This window comes from Lytechinus variegatus, chromosome 17, assembly GCF_018143015.1.
Source record: "Lytechinus variegatus isolate NC3 chromosome 17, Lvar_3.0, whole genome shotgun sequence".
In the NCBI taxonomy this organism is placed as follows: domain Eukaryota; kingdom Metazoa; phylum Echinodermata; class Echinoidea; order Temnopleuroida; family Toxopneustidae; genus Lytechinus; species Lytechinus variegatus.
This window is the reverse complement of record NC_054756.1, coordinates 22387039-22409475: the sequence shown is the minus strand read 5'-3', so window position 1 is coordinate 22409475 and position 22437 is coordinate 22387039. Positions and strand designations below refer to the sequence as shown.

Genomic DNA, 22437 nt, shown 5'->3' with positions numbered 1-22437 from the left:
ATACACAATGAGAGCAACACATTATTTGTTTTATGAAATAATATGGTATGAATCCTTGTCATTTGCTTGGCAGAATTCAGTAATAAAACAGCTCTTTTATAGCCACCAAATCTACACATTTTGTCAAAAAGTTGGGCTGTAAAATATGCTTATGTTTATTTTCCTTATTTAGTCACCATCCATTGGGTCAATTATCTCATACATGTGATCCAGTTACATGGAATGCTATTGATTAAAAGTGAGCTTTTTTACAATGATATTTTAGATTATTACAAGACCAATATGCATACAAACTAATGTTAATACAATCATGATTTTCAACAAGTCACTTATTTGGGAAAATCATCCTTGTGTAATATTTTTTTTAATTCTGTGCGTGTTATTATATACTGTACATTATTTATGTAGTGGGTATATTTAATTTCATTCTCTACATGTAATACATTGTTTTACATTAATATGGACATAACTTTAGTACTCTCCATAATAGAATGATATACATTGTAAATGTATTTAAAAAGTATGAGGATTATTTTTTATTATTTTTTGTTTTTATTCAATTTAAGTTGTCTCCTCAAGTCTTTAAATTCACAAAAGGGTGATAACTTTCATGACTTGTATATTGATTGGTTAACCAATGTATTCATGATTGTTGAATGTGTAATAATTTTCAAGGGGGGGGGGGGGAGGAACAAAAAAACAACCCATCCAACATGAGAGTAATTTTATTAACTTGAACATTTATTTGATTATTTATGTTTGTTTATTTTATTCTATTTTTATTCATTTCTTTTGTTATTATTATTTTTTTTATTGGGGGGTATGATGGAACCCATACAAATTAATTTGTAGAATAGACTTGATATTGGGATTTTGTTTCACATTTAGAGTAAATAGCACAATCAAGGTGTGTTACTGGCTGCATAACTTTCTTTACACTCAAGGTTGCTTATGGGTAGTGCTGAATTTCAAACCTAAAAAATTGTAAAGTTTCAGGCATTTCTTAATGAAAATGACAATGGAATTTCAGCATGTTTAAAAGAGTATGATATTTTTTTCATACTTAGAGTAAATAGCACAATAAGGGTGTGCTGCTGGCTGCATTTATAACTTTCTTTACATTCAAGGTTGCAATGTAGATGGTAGCCTTGTTGAAATGCCCATAAAAAATAGCAATCTTGTGATATATACACATACAACTCACATGGGTAGTGTTGAATTTCAAACCTGGAAAATTATGAAGTTTCAGTCATTTTTTAATGAAAATGACAATGGAATTTCAGCATGTTTTAAAGAGTAGGTGTTTTATAAAGAGATTAAAAGTGAATTCTGCTCTATGAAATATGATTTGATTTGAATGTAAATTAAGTTGTATTTCTTTGAAATTTGTTAACTTGTCAATGTAAACCTTACGTAATTTAGCTCTTGCTGGCTGTTAATGTGATCACTTTCACGTAGTGACCACACATGTGTTCACCCCAGGCAATAAGTTATTATTCTTTTATCTGAGGATACATGTCACAGCCTACATGTACTGCCTAAATCTGTAACATTAAGAAAAACTTTTACATTGCAGTGAATGGGGGATTTTCCAGAGCTCGTTCATACATGTTTATTTGAGGGATCTCTCGCGCACGGGGGAGGGGGGTACAAGCCGCAGCAGTGTAATTGTCTCTCTAGTTCACACTGTCACTCTCTTCTTTCAAGTTTAATAGGTCACCTCATCTCTTCTTTGAATTGAAACTAAAACTAAGATATGGATTGATCATTATACATAGGTTTATCTTTGTTAATTGTGTGAATAAGACAGATTACTTCCATGATTCGGAAAGCAACCTTGGAGCTATTGTCAGGAATATGAAAAATATCTTAACAATCAAAACCAAACGATCTCCCTGCAGTTTACGATCTATTCTTTCAAAAACAGTTGATTGGTTTTGATTTTTTTAAGGTCATTCTTTTCGACAATATCGATATTTCATACTAAACGAGGAAGTGGCCAGTATAGAATCTCCTTTGGACTGTGTTTTGATTTTTTTCCTGTTAACGTACACTTTTATATAAAAATTTTGTAGGGGAATAAGCATAATTTCAATTCAATTTTTTTTTTCAATTCAGTATTTTATTTCCAAATTCATTAAAAAGAACAAAATGAGAACAAAAGTATATATACAAAAAGAAAAAATAAATAACATGAAACAAAGCAAAGGTATCAACAAAACATAACTGAAACAAATAGTGGTAATGATAAAATTATGGTTGGCACATGATTATAAAAATATAGATGAACAAAATAATGAATGGAAATCGGGCATGCGCAAAAAAAGCCATAAAAAGGGTTGTTGAAACGCACATACCCACGAAATATCAATCGTTAAAAATAAAATTCAGTATATGGTATGGATGCAGCAAGTACCAAAGAATAAATAGAGATAAGAATAGTAATTTCTTAAAAAGATAAATTAAACAAACTTTCAAACAAACTTCAATGTAAAACAAAACATTTGAAAGAAGGCATAACGAGAAGTTCAACTACATGTATGCCACTTTGAGTATATGTTTTCCTTTGTGTGGCCAATATGAGGAATTTACTGATTATTTTCTTCTAAGAATATGCAAGTTACTGAGGCTAATTAATGCCACTTTTGATTTAATATAAACAAGGTAGGGAAAACACAACAAATGGTTCCTATTCACCTAAGATATGTTTATTCTACTGTATGTTAAATATTTGCTCTTGTATACAGGTTTGGCAAAAAGTTTGTTTAGAATATTACTGCAGCTTTCTTCAAACTTCTCTCCAACTGCAAAATATTTTAGTACCATTTGGGTGTTGTAGAAGTAAGACATGTATGGATGTAAACACTATTTTGATACAATAAATCCTAAATTAAGCTGAAATTACTGACCTACTACTACTGATGTTTTATTGATGTGTGACAAGTAATACATGCGTATCAGCCAGACCATGTATGTAGAATTATAACACACCCAACGCATACATGTATAGGAGGGCTTGCGGACCATCTAGAAGGGATCGGGTGTGTTTTATTGAAAATGATGCATATTGTTTTACAACATAGTGATGAAAATCGTTATCATTTGTCAAACCATACTGTTCTCAAAGCAATGGCCAGTCACAGTTTTGAGATGAGGGGGGGGGGGGGGGGACGATATCCAAAGTGACACGAGAAAGAAATAAAAAGAGAAGGAATGGAGAATAAGATTGAGGAATATACTAAGGAGTGTGTAGCATTGTGAATTATTCACTGATACATTTTCTTCGGGAACAAATGAAGTAGCCTTAATATCACTCTACTCCCTCCCCCTCAATTATACATGTGCCCTGTTGTTGCCCTGGAAATGATAATTTCACAGCAAAAGGAGTAGTGTTTAGAAGGGTTATACTGATTCTCTCAACAAGGAAATAAATGGCACATCCGGATGTCACTTGAGAGTGGAAACATGAAACCTGTCGGAGAACCTTGATATGTAGCTCATATGAAGATTTCCTCGACAAATGCTTTTCCTCTTTAAAGGACAAGTCCACCCCAACATAAAGTTGATTTGAGTAAAAAGAGAAAAATCCAACAAGCATAACCCTGAAAATTTCATCAAAATCGGATGTAAAATAAGAAAGTTATGACATTTTAAAATTTCACTTATTTTCACAAAACAAAACCGACATCCTGGTCGGTATGCAAATGAGGAGACTGATGATGTCACCCACTCACTATTTATTTTTTTTTTTTATTATATGTCATTCTGATATATGTTTTATTAATATGTCATTCTGATTTTTGTTTGTATCTTTTATATGTTAATTGAAATTGTGAGCGCTTTGGGCCATTTGGGAAATGCGCGTTATAAATATTGAGTATTATTATTATTATATGAAATATTCTAAATGTCCCCTCATTGTCAAGTAAAACAATAATTAATTTCTCCCTGAACATGTTGAATTAGCATTGTTTAATACCATATGATTCCGTCAAGTTGGTCCTTATTGTCAAATCTGTAAAAAATGAAATATTGTATAATTCAAACAATAAAACACAAAATAGTGAGTGATGGACATCATCAACCGACTCATCTGCACGTCACTGAGTTGTGCATATCACTGTTTTGTGAAAAATAAGGGAAACTTTACAATGCCATAACTTCCTCATTCTACATCCGATTTCGATGAAATTTTCAGCGTTCTAGGCAGCTCAGCTAAATGCCGGGGTAATAACAATAGCAGGGCCAGCTGGTAGAACAGTTTTCGAAACTGAAGTGGCTACCCTGGGTAAATATACCTATATCAGAGCTGCCAACCTGAACAAGAACATTTCAGTATTTTCAAAGCTAAAAATCAGTATTTTGGCGAGGAAATCAGTATTTTTAAACAAATACCATAGGGCAACACCTGAAACTGTAGAAATCAGTATTTTGCATGAAACCATCAGTATTCTTCTCATTTTTCAGTACTAAATACTGAAAATCTGTACTACTTGGCAGCTCTGCGGCTATTGGTGATGATTGAAGTGATGATAACTATGTGACTGAAGTGGTGAATATGAGGATTAGCAAGCTGAAGGTGATGATAAGGACAACAAAGTTCAAGATTAACAAACACCATTGCTGCTGCCATTATCTTCTTCTTCATCATAATTGTTATCCAGAAAACTTTCAAAATTTCCTGATGGTGGTGGTGATGATGAGCACTGTGGTACAATGGGTTAGCCTCCAGTCCTTAACCCTATTTTAACTAGGCTAATTCAGACCAGGATATACGGGGAGGGGGGGGGGGAATTTCAGCACCCCCCCTTCAGATCTTGGCCACTGATTGCGCGATTGCCACCAAAATTTGCCAGATTTAAACTACAAGACTGTATAGTAAAATTTTCAAGAAATCAATTGCTTATGGTTTGTCATTAATCAGCTAATAGAATGCTAATTTTTGGTGTATCAATTTTTAAATTTCTAACAAATATATAAATAAAAATTGCAATTAGTTTTTATGTATTTTAATGGGGTTTTTTAATTCTGATCTACTTATGTTTTTATAACCTTTGTTTTGAATGTTTTTTCGATGAACTTTGATGGGGACCCTTTTGCAATCATAAATAGCCTAAAATAAATCCATTCAAACCATCAAAAGTAAAAATAATCATACATTTATGATTTTTGCCCGAAAACACAATTTGCATTGACTTTAAGCAATTTGAATCTGACATGCACTCACAAAATGTTGTGTAACTTCGGAGCCTGGGCGTCGCAAATTTGGTCTCAAAAGATGCGCATGATTTGAAGGCACGCCCCAAAAATTTGCGCGATGGCATAGTGACGAAATTTGTCGAGGGGGCGGGTAAAATTGACCCCCGTTATATAAGGGTTGGAACAGAGGGTCGTGGGTTTCACAACCAACCATAGCGTAATTTTCTTCAGCAATGAAATTGATCCTAATTGTGCTGCACTCAACACAGGTGAGGTGAATGGGCACCCGACGGAATTAAGTCTTTGAACGCAACAAGTGCCATGGGGACCTTGTGGTTCAAAGTTTAAAGAGACTTATCCACTAAGCCACAACACCTCTTACGATGATAATGAAGATGATGGTGATGGCAGTGAGGAGAATGATGATATTGATATCAATCGAAGACTACAACCTTAACACTACTGGGCCCCATCTTACAAAGAGTTGCAATTGATCCGATCAATCGCAACTATGGACGGCCAGCAACTTCTACATCTATTATGCATGTTTGTTCAAAATATTTTCCAGCTATGATGTATATTCATGCATTCATCGTTTTCTTGAAAATTCACTGTGTTTCTTTTTGGTTACAAAACATATTGTGCAAATTTCCTGTAGGAAATTATGACCCTGGTGGATTTCCAGAGTTAAGATTGATTGGATCAATTGCAACTCTTTGTAAGACGGGGCTGCATTGCTGCCATCAACATCCTCATCATCAATATCCTCATAATACAAACAAAACCCCACCCTACCTTCTTTTCTCCCAGTGCCTCCTCCTCTGACCTTCAAACTCTCCTCAAAGTATTGGTTAGGATGGTTCAGAAGGAACTCCGCTTCTGGAACGTTGTGCGAGAGCTCAAAGTATCTGGTACAAGCCAGTTGATAGTGGTGGCCTTTGACCAGCTCCATGACCTGTAAGAAGGAAGTCAAATGCAATTATTAAAAGTTGGCAGAATTATAAAGTGGAAGATTTTCCGTAAAAGAATTCCGATCATTCTGACTAACACCAGTGTTAACTCTTTGACTCAAGTCACATTTCATTCACAATAAACATAAAGGCCTGTATTTTGAAGTCTGGTTTAAAATTGTGGTTTAACTATGGAAAGCCAATTGGGGCACAATTCCCTAGTAGTACACATCATATCTATTAACTCATCGACACACACATTGTTCATACATGTAATTGTCTATTGAAGTAGTTTGAAGTGTATTTCTTCATTATGAAAGCAACAGGAAACAAAATAGTAAAGAGATAAACGATATAAATAGAACTTTTTTAACTTTTGGCTCCCCATAATTTTAGTAGAGTTAGACCTTGGTCTAAGTTAAACCCAACTTCAGAATACAGGACAAAGTGTATTAAGTCTATTGTTCATACACACACAATAGTGATGTGTGCATCGCATCGTACTGCGTACGCACAAAGCTCTTCTTTACAATAAACCGATCAAAAGATATTGTTAGCTGAATTAGCATATTCCATGCTAATAAACCCCTTTTCAGGTTGCACCTTGAAATTAATGTGGTACAGGAGTGATTCTGTCTATGGCGGGCAAAGCGTTAATGTTTTGTTTTTATATGGCATCGGAATGACGTCTCTAATTGCTTCGCAGATATATCATTATTTCTAGGATTCTGGTCATTTGGGTCCCGTAACATAAAGATAGCGATTAACCGTATACCTGATTTTTATGATTGATGGTACATTGTAGTCAATGCAATCAATCGTAGAAAAATATTTTATGATCATTGCTAAGCTTTGTGTTACGGGACCCACATCATGGCATGCCATAACACCTTGTGTGCATTTCTCCACCCATTGGGGGCCGTATTCCAACAAGAGTTTCAAGACTCAAGTACTGAGCAAACTACATAGGTGTTCCAAACGTACCCAGTACCCATTTAACACCTGGGTGGAGAGTGGCAAACTGTGGAATGACGCCTTGCCAAAGGACTCTAGGCCGCTGTGCGATTCAAACACACGACCTCAAATGCTATAGTTGTTTTGTCAAATGATTCATCTTTCTCTTTTCTTTTACTTTATTTTGTGTTGTTCCCCTCCCTCAATTTGTTCTTTGTTTTCTACAATTATATGTTAATATGTTTGATGTTTTTAAACTTGTATTTTATTCTAAATCACGGCCTTGCTGAAAAGCAGTCTTTTTGGCTGAATTGCAGGCTTTTATGTTTTATCCGTGAATAAATAAATCAAACTCAAACGACCCTCTGATTACAAAGCGAGATTCCAAACCGCTACACCACAACGCTTTCACATACTTTCCCATGATGCAACCTGAGCCGTGATGGCAGGTTGTTTACCTTCAGAAAAAAAACATAAATTCATTTTTTTTCTTCTAATGAAGCGAACTAACCTGCTCGACACCATTCTGTGTGAGTCCAAAGGTGGAGAGTCTCTGCTTCAACAAGGCACCATCGGTATGACGGAATGGACAACCTGAAGACATAAAAAAGACCAGTTTATGGATTGCAACTGAACCAAAGTAGTACTAAACTATGATTTATCAGAAAGTCTATAAGATCAAGGGCATCATTGTAGATCTCCTACATTTAAGTTGAATGAATTTTGTGCTATCACTAGGAAAATGCAATATTTTTATATACACATGTAGGTCTGTGCATTAGAATTGCTTTGAAAAATATCTGCCATCCAGCAGGAATGTCATTTTTATTTTGCTAAATTATCAGCACATGTGCAAATATTCTACCAGAAATATAATGGCATATACATGTATTTTTTAATGATACATACACACACAATCATTTTAATTATGTTTATTATCTATAGTCTTTTCATACATCCACAGGGTAAGATTTATTTCTTTTGGATAAAGAAAAAGAAAAGGAAGGAGATGATACATGTCTTCCATTTCACTTTTTATATATTATTATCAATACCAGGTGTTATGTGATCCTGAAAATTAACCACACATGAATCCCTACCATATTTTTAAATAACAGTGTTCACTGATGCATATGGTCCTTTAAAAACACATTAAAGACAATGCTATCAAACATTTTTTATGTCATTTTTAGTTGAAATTTAAAACGATTGCTGGTATTTCTATGATTAATCCGTTACCGTGGTAATCTCCCTGTCCTGGTGCACTGCTCATGATGATCTTCATACAGCTGTATGGTGTGTAGTTCTGTCGCTTTCCCTCCTTGCCATAGTTATGACGGATGTTGTAGGAATATTGCTTGTCAAACTGTACAAGGAGAGAATTGTGAAACTCCATCAGGTCGAGTCCAAATATGAAAAGATATCTAATTAACATAGGTACCAAATTTTCAATTTCACAGTAAGGACCCCTTCAAATGTGGCTTAGCCCGCCGCACACTATGCGATTCGTTATGACCGGAATTTCAAAGAAATTGTAATAACATTTGATATGAACATTCCAACCAATATAATCTTAGCGATCAGAGTATAGAAAAGTGGCTGGACTACTCAAATAGAAATTCGGTCGAGTTCAAGCCCCAAGTAATAACAAAAGCAAAATAATTCAAATCCATATCATAATGATGTCATCATTGACGGCAACTTGGAGCTGATTTGGACTTTACTCCGAACTCAGGGCATACCACAAAGTGAAATTATGATTTTAATATTCCCAACATTATGCCAAACTTAAAATGAAATAATTTCACTTCTCGGAACTTTAATATGTAATGCAAAATGTGATTTAATGTAAAATTGCGTCATATCAGATTGCATTTGGTTGCGCTGGGCTTAAGTTTTGATGTGCCTATGTGAGGAAGGTCTCCAACCTAGGAATTTATGTTGATCTTAAAATATTTTTTCAATTTGTTGTAGAATCAGACTTAGTGTGTATTAGGGAAAGTGTATTGTAGCTAGAGCAATTTGACCAAGTACAGTCGATTAGTGTGTGAAATTAATGGCAGAGCAGTTGTCACAGGAGCCAATGTCATGGCAACTAACATTTTGCATGACTTGACTAGCTAGATTCACAACAATGAAAATAGAGCCTAAAAAAATAAATCATGAGCGCTCTTTACCTTGTCCATCTCCATGATGCGAGTGAACTCTGACCTCCAGAAGGTCATGGCTTGTTCCAGGGTCATCCCGATACCCTTGAGGAATAACCCGTACTGCATCCTACCTCCGTGGCGGAGATGGTGGTGTTCCCGGAGTGACATGTGGAGCTGGCGCATGCAGAGCGGGAATGACTGCTTTGAGTACTGAGAAATAAAAAGAAAAGGTGAAAAGTTGGTGATTTCAATTTTGGTGTTAGTGCTATGAAGTGAGATGTAAAAAAAGCATTGATCAGGGTCCCAAACCTGAATGAAAATTCAAATTTATTCAAAATTGATTTTCAACAGAAATATAGAGCACAAAATTTCACATAATTAGATTCAACAGTATACAACTGAGAATTAACTAATTAAAGCAACTATATGAACATAGGCCATTTGCTTAGCTCCAAAACCCAATAGGGATTTAATATAAAGAGCACAGTGAGAGGGAGAGAGAAAAAAAACATGTCAATGTTTGGTGTCAGTGTTAAATCAGGGTGTTCAAATTCTCCCCTTCACTCAAGAATGAAGTCTTGCAATTGTCAAAAATTCTGGTATTAGTAATCGAAGAGTTTAATTTTAGCCTCAAATCAAAATATTTGATGCATTCATATTTTCATTAAAAAGCAATCTGATCCAAAATTGGATTGTAGACCACTCCCAAGGTGTGCATTGGCCTTAATATGTTTTGTAAGACGCTGATGTGAACACATAGGCCCGTATTCTGAAGTTAGGTTTGACTTAAACTCAGGGTTAAAGTTGTGGTTTAAGTATGGATAGCCAATTGTTACATAAATCACTAACAGTAGAGATAGCATATTTCAGCTCATTTGGCTCTAAAATCATTCCTACATGTAATTGTCTAGGAAGTATAAATAGATGATTGTCTTCACCATCGATGAATCAGGAAAGAGCACAGTAAACATAAGAAACATACAACTTAATAAAAATGTTGATACTTTTGGCTTCCCATACTTAAACCACAACTTTAAACCGGAGTTTAAGTTAAACCCGACTTCAGAATACAGGCCTTATTATTTAACAAAAAATCCTCTCAAACTCATGAACAACCTAAGTAGTTATTAGCGTCAGTCGTTAGCACATTTTCCTGATTGCTTAGAAATTACTGACTGGTCATGTGACAGATTTCAGCCAATCAGGATCCATATCACCAATTGATAGTACCTTATCTATGTCTTCAAGGTTGATTGCCGAGTTCCCAGACCTCTTACTGCTACTGTAGTCCTGGCCCAAGTACTGCTTGCTTAGATTATTGAGCATGGGAAGGAGGCGGCCATCTTCCTCCAAATGCGGTACGCCTCTCGCAGTGATCTACCAAAATAAAATAAAAAAAATAATCAGAAAGTATTGGATCTGCAATGCAAATTTTGAGACATGAAAAATAAAAGATGAAAAACCAGACAAATACATAATAAATTCGAAAAACAAGCAATACATGAGGACAAAATTGGCTTTCATAATTTTTCTTTGTGGAAACCTTTAAATTAGATTACAAAGATGACATCTGCAAATGTTTTTCATGAATAAATTTGCATATTTTATACTTAACAAATAAATAATTATTTTCAGATTTCTTTTTTTTACTAGCTTGCAGCTCAAGTGGTAAAGAATGTGTGTGCCAAATTTCGGCATGATCATCCCCCCCTCCTCAATACATCTCAAATAGCCCAGTCCTTTTAGGGTTTAACTAGGCTGGGATATTTTGGGAGTTCATATGGCCGGGGGGGGGGGGCCTCCCAGGCCCCCCCCTAAGATCTCGGCCGTTGACCGCGCGATCGCGCCGAAAATTGGCATGCTGGTTGCCTGGGACATAATCTCCAAGATTGTATAGTAATTTTTTTCGTGCGAATCGCTATTAAGTGATTATGCTAATTTATGCGTAATTAGTATCCAAAATCATACTTTTTCATCTAACTCCCTAAATAAAGCTCCAAATGTACTAATTTTTGGTATTGAAACTCTTTGTGGTGTTCTTAGCAAGTGTACATGAAAAAAATTGCGATATCAAATCATTTTCTTATGTATTTTATTGTTTTTTGCAATTTCTTATGTATTTCTTTGTTTTTTGACCTTTTGTTTTTCATTGTTTTTTCAATGAAATTTGTTGGGGACTCTTCTGTGATCATAAAAAGCATAAAATAAATACATTTAGAGCAGCAAAACTAAAAATAATCATACATTTATGAATTTTGGTTGAAAACACAATTTGCATTGACTTTAATAATAATAATAATAGCCAATTTTTATAAAGCGCTTTTCCCAGAATGGCCCAAAGCGCGTTACAACATATTATTACCCCGGTCATTGGATTCATTTCAATCCCGCACGAAAAGTGCACATTTTCCACTCCCTGGGGAGCATTCCTTTGTACACAAAATCACGTTTTTGAGCAATTTTCGGTCTGACATGCACTTACATAATGTTGCGTAATTTCGGAACCACATACCCGGAGGACGCAAAGTTGGTCTCAAAAGTTGCGCAAGACTTGAAAGTAAAAAGTCAGCGAGTAGCGCGGTCAAACAATTTTGCGCGGCGAAAATATTGCACGATTTGTTGAGGGGGGGGCCTCCGAGGCCCCCCCGGCCTAGATAGGGTTAATACATGTAGATGATTCACAGTTGTGGGTCGGTTAATTGGAGGTGCACACCAGTTTTGATAACTAGTATTGTATTGGTTGTGACAATTTTTTCCCCCAAGTACATGTATAAACCATAAACACAACACAGTGCGCTTAGAAACGCCTGTATAAAGCACCTTATAATTTTTATGTATTATTATTATTTCTCATGATTTTGCTATTTGGGAAACTAGGAAGAACTTTTTAAATTCTTGTTGCCATCATTGTGTTTCTGAATTTTCTCGCTCTGCAAAGATATTACATTAAAAAAAAGATCAAAGTTATCTTACCAGTCCCAAGACATTTGCTCTGGCAACAAGTGCTCCAATGGAAAATCTGCACATTAAGCCAAACATAAAACCTAACCTTCAAAACTAAATAACCCCTAATACATGTATTTTTACATCATTTTGAACCAAAAACTTTATCCCTATGCCCACTGAGATATTAAGACTGGAGCAAACGGTGTGTCCCTTACTTTCAGAGCCAAGGGTAGTCATATGATTTTTTTTTTTTGATACTGAAATAAATAAAATAGATTGTGTTTGAATCATTATAATAAAAATTACTTACAGCAAGGCTTTGTGATAGATGAGACCTGAAGGCAGTCAGAACGATGGATACCAGCTCACTGTGAGGTACAAAGGCATATCCCTGCAAGAAAAAAAAAGACGGCCAGAAAAAAGGATAGATTTGGTATTAGGGCCAATTTACTCATGTATATCTCATTATTTACTCTTCAATGCTGCTAGAATTATCTTCAGTTATTTACTAGTTCATTCATCCACTCACTCACACACTCACTATACAATCATCCCTTTTACTTATATATTCATTTCATAGTTATTTAATCCATTCAGTCTTTAAAGCATCTATTCATTTCCTCACCTATGCAGTTACTTGTTTACTCTCTCACTTTGGTCATTGTTCAATCCATTTTAAGTCACTCACTAAGCACTCAGGGAAATTGTGCCCCCAAATTGCCCCCCCCCCCACCAAAACAAAAACAAGAAAAAAAATATGGCCAATCCCCATTGAATGCAGTGTTAAAGCTTATCCAATGTCACAGATTTAGGCAGTAGGTTGCGAAAAATAGCCCCCCCCACACATATATATATTTTTTAAATGTCTGATCCAAGACTATCCAAGGATTTTGGTTTGGATCGCTCTTTTTTTCCTTGAGATGTGCCACATAGAAAAGTGGCAATGCCCTGAAAAATAACCCAAAGAGTTAATGCCAGTGGTTGCTCATAATCTAAAACATTGGTCTAACCTTCTGAATGAAGACCTTTCGTCCTCTGACAAGGTCCAGGGCCTCGGTGAAGGGGACCTTGAAGAAGTCTGTATGGGCCATCATCGATGCGCTGATCCCCGCTGAAGATCTCACCAACTTCTCATTCAATGCATCTTTCTCGTTCTCGGGGATCTGTAAAATAAAAGTGAAAATAATAGCAATGTTTCAACATATCTTTTTATATATCTACAGAAAAAAAAATTGTGTCATACAGTGTAATTCTATCCATCCATCTGCCATAGTATCCTTTTCATTGTTTGGACATGGGTTACTACCCCTCTCCATTTTTAAATCTCTTTAGTTTTCCACCATCACATTTAAAAAGCCTTATTATTTTATTGAACTCCAGTTCTTGAAATACTGTTCCTACCATTTCTAAGTATTACTCTTGTCTTCTTCAATTCTACTTTTCCTCTGACGGAGGCGGTGGAACATCAGGCTCGGACAAAGAAAGTGGAGGGCACCTTTCGTCTGCCAAACAATAGGCGCCCCTCCACTTTCATTGTATGAGCCTGAGGTTCCGCCGCCTCTGTCTCTTGATCTCTTTCATTTACAAGACTTTTCTGCTTTTATAATCATTCTGCCTTCAGCACTGACTTGGCAGGCATAATGAGTTCCTCTACCCCATCCCCCTTTCTCTTCCTCCTCCCCTCCATCTCTTTCATTTACAAGACATTTGTCTGCCTTCAGCATTGAATTTGCAAGAATATGTGTGATCAAAGGTTTCCCTTTCATCCTTCCCCCTCCCGTAGCTCTCTGTCGTTTACAAGTTTATTGTGGTTTTTCAATCCCTCTGCCTTTAGCATTAAGTTGGCAAGAATGTGTGCTTAACCCTTTGAACCCTGAATTAATTGGGACGGTCGTGACCCTCATCTTGAATTATTTGGGCACTATCGGCAAATATGAAAAATCATGTCATGACATTTTATATAGAGGCACCTCACTCCTCTGGTACCCGGCCTGGCCCGGCAGACGTTGTATAGCTTCCCGTACCAACTGTGATCTCAAATTTTGTCTCAAAATTATTGCTTTGACAGAAGTAAATTCAAAAGTAGCTTACGCACGGTCCGTATACACATCAACATGTATTATCACACAATTCTCCTTGGTAGGGCAGTATATTTTGGTCATTTCAAAAGGAAGCCATTCATCCATAGTCTGCTATGCAGACTCAAAATGGCTCGTGAAGTGTGATCTGCAGCTGGTTTGCGAAGCAAACCAGTCTGAAAGGGCGAGCGAAGCGAGCCATTTCAGATCTGCAGCTCCAGTAGACCTAGTCTGCTATGCAGACTCCTTGAATCAGCTGTGATACATACACTGCAGATGTGGGTCTACAGTTGTAGACTAATTCATCCATGGAATGGTCGTGACCCTCACTTTGAATAATTTGGGCACTATCGGCAAAATTGAAAAATCATATCATGACATTTTAAATAGATGATCTCCTATTCTCCTAATTCGAGCCCAGTCATGGCAGCGGCACCTCATTCCTCTGGTACCCGGCCCGGCCCGGCAGATGTTGTATAGCTTCCCGTACCAACTGTGATCTCAAATTTTGTCTCAAAATTATTGCTTTGACAGAAGTAAATTCAAAAGTAGCTTACGCACGGTCCGTATACACATCAACATGTATTATCACACAATTCTCCTTGGTAGGGCAGTATATTTTGGTCATTTCAAAAGGAAGCCATTCATCCATATTCTGCTATGCAGACTCTGAACGGCTCGTGAAGTGGGATCTGCAGCTGGTTTGCAAAGCAAACCAGCCTGAAAGGGCGAGCGAAGCGAGCCATTTCAGATCTTCAGCTCCAGTAGACCTAGTCTGCTATGCAGACTCCTTGAATCAGCTGTGATACATACACTGCAGATGTGGGTCTACAGTTGTAGACTAATTCATCCATGGAATTATAAACTGAAGTTATCGACAAAATATCTGTATTAAACATTAATTGATATCTAAAACCATTGCTTTTCAAATCACACGACTCGAACCTGGTAATCCGGGTACAAGTGCGTTCACGGCGAAGCCGGTATTCCGGCTTTTAGGGTTTGAAGCGTTAAGGTGTTTCTCTAAGCCCCTTCCTCTTTCTCCTCCCACTCCTTAAAACCATTTCAATCAATGGATATGATGTGCAGGAAAATGAATTAAAGGTCTACTCACTGGGGTGTAATGAAGTTTGTTTTCAGCCAGAAATTGTGTGACGGATTCACTGTATTCCCTCAGGAATCGATACCTGAACAGATCAAGCTCTTGCTGGATGAACCATCGCCTGAGGTCTTCCCTATATAGCACCAGTAGAAGAAAAAGAAAAGGTACATGTAGAACTACAAAAGAAATATATGAAATATGAAACACAACTCATCAGTCTTAACTCTTATCTTATTAAAACAATTGTTATCTTTAAATGGTAAGTTAAGTGATGATTATCATTTCGATTTGATAAAGAAGTTGCATGCATTCAATGTGTATTGCACATCCAATGTTAAATCTAAACCGGAATTGCTATTATGAAATAGAAATAATTCTTATCCTAATATGACACCATTCTTAGCCACATGAAAATTGTCAATAGGAACTGGGGATTAATTACGTCGAAGTGCCGCTGTTAGTATGCCAGGAAAGGCCTGATTGCGCTCATCCCACGGCTGCGCACCGTGTCGTCTATGCTCTTTCCGCTTCCCCCCACAATTCAAAATGGGCGTTTTCTAATCGGGAAGATCGCATGAAATGTTGAACATGTTCCAAATTTCTAGCCGATCTCGCTGATCTGAATATTAGGCCCGCTGTTACCCCGTCATCACAACGTTGTTACTACACTGCCCCTGATTTCAACAGATTCCTGTCCTGCTCTCCTCCAATGTAATGATCGGGATGGATCAGGGTTTCAGATCATGATAGTTAAAAGGCCCCTTAAACCTTTATATTCAACTTACGATCTGCAGTAAGCCAACCTCAAGATGAAATGTGAGATCCGATCATCTCTCTTGTGAGCTGCCAAGTCTTCCCCGCTCATCTGTCATGGTAAAATAAAAAAGAACTTAATATGGAAAATATTTAGTTATTAAACACTGATACAATATTTGTTGGGTTGTTGGGGGCTTGGGTTCCATAGCATAAACTGTGAGAAAGTTGTTGCATCATTAACATTCAGCAGCAACAGCATTAGCATCATGATTGTGCTCACCATACACATGTAGTCTCTTTCCTGCATCACACCCACCCTACCATCGTAAAACCTGGACTGCTATCATCACCTTCCCCATCATCATAATCCCTTACTGCTATCATCATCATTATCATCATCTTCATCATCAGGGCAATTCCACAGGTTGGTGGACATGAGCTTAAAAATTCAAATTCAATATTTTCTTGAATTTTTTAATACTTTAAGTCCTTCATACATGATAGTTTCAGGAACAAGAAATAAAAAGTTTATTTTCATATGTATACTTTGGAAAAAAATGGTCAAAAGTTGTGTCTTCCATTTTGTATCAAAATACAAGAAAAATAGTGAAAAATGAAATATGCCTTATTACCATTTTGTTATTGCTACAACATACCACTTTATATATTTCTGAAGTTTAGAAGGGTCAAATTACTTAAAATACACAACAGCTTTTCAAGTAAATTTGTAGTACTCATTCAAAACTGAATATTGCAACCTGTTGAGGTGATGTAACGTGAGTAACCGAAAAAACTGACTTTGTTTTCTGAAAATTTCTTCACAGTTAATTGGTGGGATTTTAAATTCTCTTCCTTCAAACAATCTTTGACACAGTGATGACTATCAAAATCATTAAAAAGTACAATTTTTTTATAAAAATGATGAAGAAAAACTGTAACGTGAGTAACTTTGTAACGTGAGTAACCATCATGTAATGTGAGTAACCAGTAAAAATTATTCAGTTAGGTAACATTTTCTGTGGGATGTCAAGTTTTAAGTCTCATGGTGAGTTGTGAAGTTATTTTTGATTAATTAAAAGCAAAATGAGGGTACACCTCTTTGATGTGACTCTTTGTTCATCAAAATATCAGTAGTCATACAATCACACAAAAAAATGAATATTAGTAGAAGCATTCACAATGCAAGAGTGCATTAGTAAGGCTTGGTTTTGATTAACCAAACTTCCGAGTGTTCGAACAACACATTGAATGCCCTTTATACCTGTAACCCTATCTAGACCGGGGTATTTTGGGAGTTGATATGGCCCGGGGGGGGGGGTGGGGGCCTCCCAGGCCCTTCTTGAGATCTCGGCCATTGGCCGCACGATCACGCCGAAAATTTGCGTGCAGGTTGTCTTGGACATAATCTACAATACTATACAGTAATTTATTTCATGCAAATTGGTACTAAGCGATTATGCTAATTTATGCATAATTAGTAAGCGAAATCATACTTTCCCTCCTACACCCTAATAAAGCTCCAATTGTTCCAATTTTTGGTATAAAATCTCTTTTTGATGTTCCTAGCAATGAATTTTACACACATTATTGAATTTTTAATGACATGTGTGTTGTTAACCATACATGGACAAAATGTAACGTGAGTAACCACATTATCTGCACCCCAAGTAAAAACCATGTGTTCTTTATTTTTGTAATTATATACAAAGTTTGTCTCCCTAATATACTTCTTTGAAATGGATATAATCAACTTTCATAAAAGCCTTGCATGAGGAGACTTTTCACTTATGTCGACTTTTCATTTAATGCATGTCCAAATCATGTAACGTGAGTAACCGACACATTCCAAAGATTTGCCAGGAGCATAATAAAATTTCCCAAGTTTTGTTTTTATACAAAGGATAGTCAGACTGTGTACTTTGTTGTGATAAGAAGATGTTAAGTTCCTATCAATAATAATGGAGTTACAGGTCCAAGTATGAGTCAAGGTGTCTCCAAATGTAACGTGAGTAACCGTGGAATAGCCCATCATCATCTTCATCATCACTGTTGCCATCAACATCATAATCATCATTATCAATCATCATCATCTTCATCATCACTGTCACCATCATTATCATCACTATCGTCATTATCATAATTATCATCATTAAAAATCACCCATCAATCATCTACTTCATCATCTCCATCATCACTGTCAGCATCCTCACTATCATCATCATCATCATCATCATCTCTATCATAATCATAGATTAAACATCATTAAGACTCAGTTCATGCATTACAGGACCCCCCCCCCTCTCTCGCTCTTAATGCTATCCACCCCCCCCCCCCCTCATCCCCATTGTCTCCATCACCATCATCATCATCATCATCATCATCACCATCATCATCATCATCATCATCATCATCATCACCACCATCATCATCATCAGCAGCGCCATCATCATCATTGAAATATTACTAGATTCATGCAAATCAGGCCTCTCTTTCTTTCTCTCTCTGAAATATTAAACAGTTATGAATATCTACAATACCTTCTTGTGGGCAATGGGCATCATTTTTTTTAGTTCTTTGTCCATTCTTTCATTATACTCCTCACTTCCTTTGACATGCCGGATACCAACAGACTCGACATGCTTCAAAACTAAAAAAAATATAAGGGGAAATCACTCAACAATAATAAAAATTATGTATATTTTGTTTTTACTTTCCTGTAACTTGTGCTACCTTTCTTATGTTATAGTGAGATCTAGACCTAGATACAGCTTGCATATCACATCTATAGGGGTGGTCAGTTAGGTCTCCTATGTTCACCATACATTTGCCTGTTATATGATTTATCTAACGTAGGTATGTGAACCTATTCATTAAAATATAGTTTTGTCAGCCCATCTGGCATATGTTTTTTTTCAAGGGGGGGGGGGTTGTCCCCCCCTCCAAAAAAAAAGAGGCTGATGGCACAGGTATAGCCATAGATAAACGTAGTCTAGAGACACATAGGCTACATCTCTAACATATAAAGAAAAGAGTCAAAGTAAATTTAGCATTTTTAAAAGCTTTTTTTCATCTAATTTAGAAGCTGGCCTAGTGGAAAAAAAAGACACAGGGGGGGGGGGGGGGGGGTCAGGTGATTTTTCACCTGAAATGTCTGCCCTGGAAACTCAAAAAGTTGCCCTGCATGGAAAAATATTTTTACAATCCCAATTCGATGTCATATGTTAATGCTTTTCACTAATAATATTACAGAATTAAAAGACAGGTCCATCCTTAAGAAAATTCGTTTTTGAATAAAAATAGAAAAATCCATCAAAAATAAAACTTCAAATTTAATCGAAATTGGATGTAAAATAAGATTAGCAATGGTACAAAATGCTGTTTTGAAGAACAATTTATACACAAATACTAACATTTAATATGTGATTATTATGATTTATAATCCTGTATTAAATTTCAGTCTTCAAAACGGCATTTTGCAATAGCTATAAATCGAATGTACGTCATAACGAAGCGGTTCAGCAAGGCCCATGCCAAGGGTCAGACCTATTCATATTTGCTTAGCTTATTGTTGAAAAACGGATCGTTCGAGATCAGCCTGGTAAGAAACAGTTCCTTAAAATTTTCAACTTTTTATTAATCAACTTTTGGAACCTTTATAGGCCTAGTCATAGTGTCATCACATTAACATTTGTTAGGTGTTTGAAGGTTCAAATATCAATAACATTCACACTTAAGTTATTCTTATAAACCGATTTCACCCTGTAAACATGGTAAATGTAACTTGTTAATAATTGTAAATATAAATTTCCTAATCCATCCGGGTGTGGAGGTCACGCTTACGCATATTGGCAGGCGGTTCAAGGGCAGGCTCCATGAACATGATGATGAACACTTGTTCACTGCTACCACCCTGCCTGTGGGGAATCTACAGGTAGGACTATGGTATGCCAATGTTGTCCAGAGCACACACTTTAAAAAGTCATTAAAATATCACTTTTGTGACCAAAATTACTAATTTCCGTACAGTTGCAATTTATTTTTCAATAGTAACTTGGGAATAATTTTTGTATTCACCAGAGCGCTCAAAAACTTGAATTTTGGGCATATTTTTGTGTACGCCCTCTATTGGTGGAAATTAATATGGCAAGAAAATTTTCATTTTTTGATCTCTATTTTTAATTAAGAAAAAAATGATTTAAAGTATCAAATTTAAATAAGAGCCAAGTTGTATGAATAATAGGTGTAATGGAAACTGTCAGTGTAAAAACATCAATCATTTGCCCCAAACAAAAAGAGAAAATTAGCCAAACATTGCCACCCTTATTTTGCCACACATGGAGATATAACTGAGAACAAGGTTATATCCACTCATTCAATGAACAAGGTTATAATATAACCTTGTTCTCATTTATATCTCCATGTGTGGCAAAATAATGGTGGCAATGTTTGGCTTAATTTCTCTTTTTATATGGGACAAATGCTTGTTTTTCTTACACTGTCAGTTTTCATTACAGGCATTCATCATATAACTTGGCTCTTATGTAAATTTAATTCTTGAAATTATTTTTTTCTTAATTAAATATAGAGATTGAAAAATTAAAATTTTCTTGCCATATTACTTTCCACCAATAGAGGGCGTACACAAAAATATGCCCAAAATTCAAGTTTTTGAGCGCTCTGGTGAATACAAAAATTATTCCCAAGTTAATGATGCAAAATAAATTGCAACTGTATGGAAATCAGTAATTTTGGTCACAAAAGTGATATTTTAATGATTTTTCAAAGTGTGTGCTATGTACAGCATTGGCATACCATAGTCCTACCTGTAGATTCCCCACAGGCAGGATGGTTGCAGTGAACAAGTGGTTATATCAAAACCTTGTTCATTGAATGAGTGATGATGAAGAGGCCAGATCGTGGTTTCGGGAACCACTCGTCGATTTGTTGTATATGCGCACTTGTGTATAGTCACGTATTGTATTACCGGACACTATCATATTTCCGGACGCGCATATTACTGCGTACGAAATCAATTTCGTACCGTAAGACTTCCGCGGTTCAATTTCACAAATCAATTCAAAGAACAAGTTTGCAAAAACAAGGCGAAAAAATCCAACTTTTACCTTATTTTTCTCTAAAATGACAGAAAATGCTTAAAATATCATATAACATAGTTTTGCATTAACAATTGATCCCAATTGATCTATTTTCTGATGGCAATACGGACCTACATGTAATTTCGGGCCTGATTCGCCGAATTTCAATCTCGTACGCTCCATCGATCAGATCGTCAACGGCTAGTTCTCCAGGTATATACCCCGGCCGTCCGTGCACGAGGTAGATAGAGAGCGGTCTTTGGAGCCGTCAACGATCGTCTGCGCATCGATAGAAGTAAACTGAGGGTCACGATATGAACGAGCATTAATACTGGAAAGTGCCATATCGAACACGCAATCAAAAAAAAATTAAAAAATGAAATTAGTTAGCAAACACCAATTTATTACAAAGATCTGCTCAAAATCGATATAAGAAAGCAAACAAAAACTTAGAATTTACTCATGAGATGATATATCATGAAAAAATCACACCAACTCTTTCTTACATCATTATAATCAAGAATATTTTTACCCGTCCGTCGCGCGTCCGGAATTATGATGTAATTTGTCACGCACGAAAATAATTGTTTTTCGCGGAGGGGTATGTGGCAAGTGCGGTGCAAAGAAAACGGTTGGAAAATATAAAATAATTTCATCATATTCATAATTTTCAGAATATTTGGAATTGCAAGGTATAATTTTTTTTCATTGTATTTCCTCTAGGCCTAGTTGTCATTTTTAAAGCACTGAAATAAAGGTGTCCGGCAATAGGATACACTGCCATACAAAGACGGAGGTGGAAATAGGGAACCGTGCGTGTGACTGAATAAAGCGCTGCTGTATGAAGTGAACGGTGGTTCCCAATATCACGATAATGCCGATGAAGAAGTATATGTCAAAATATTTTTTTTTAAACATCATCATGGAGTCCTCAATGCATACTTACCTGCCAGTCTTCGTTTGGCAAGATCCTCAAATTCACTGAGGGAAATGTTCTCAATTGGTGGAATCCGATAAAACAGCAAATGGGGTTCTTTGGTTTTGTCAATGAACGACTCCTTCTTGATCCTCTTCTTCGTGGTGTTCTCTGAGAATTCCATGTTAATGATAAATCTGGATGAAATACCTCTTGTCTTAAAAAGAAATATTAAAAGTGGTCCGCGCCACACGCAGTGAATTCGAATCTATCGAAAAAGATTGTAATGT

The 22437-nt window shown here is 36.2% G+C and overlaps 1 protein-coding gene across 1 annotated transcript in view; it reads right to left on the bottom strand.

Annotated features, from left to right (window-relative positions):
* LOC121431337 (DNA primase large subunit-like) overlaps window positions 1-22424 on the bottom strand; it is a 37975-nt gene extending 15551 nt beyond the window's left edge. Inside the window, exons 1-11 of the mRNA XM_041628874.1 lie at window positions 22178-22424; window positions 18673-18782; window positions 16165-16244; window positions 15392-15512; window positions 13210-13362; window positions 12510-12590; window positions 10484-10630; window positions 9281-9463; window positions 8343-8469; window positions 7615-7697; window positions 5995-6154 (exon numbers count right to left, since the gene is read on the bottom strand). Coding sequence (XP_041484808.1) covers window positions 5995-6154; window positions 7615-7697; window positions 8343-8469; window positions 9281-9463; window positions 10484-10630; window positions 12510-12590; window positions 13210-13362; window positions 15392-15512; window positions 16165-16244; window positions 18673-18782; window positions 22178-22331 — 1399 coding nt within the window. The 5' untranslated portion in view covers window positions 22332-22424. The remainder of the gene's footprint in view (window positions 1-5994; window positions 6155-7614; window positions 7698-8342; window positions 8470-9280; window positions 9464-10483; window positions 10631-12509; window positions 12591-13209; window positions 13363-15391; window positions 15513-16164; window positions 16245-18672; window positions 18783-22177) is intronic.
* Between the last annotated feature and the right edge of the window lie 13 nt (window positions 22425-22437).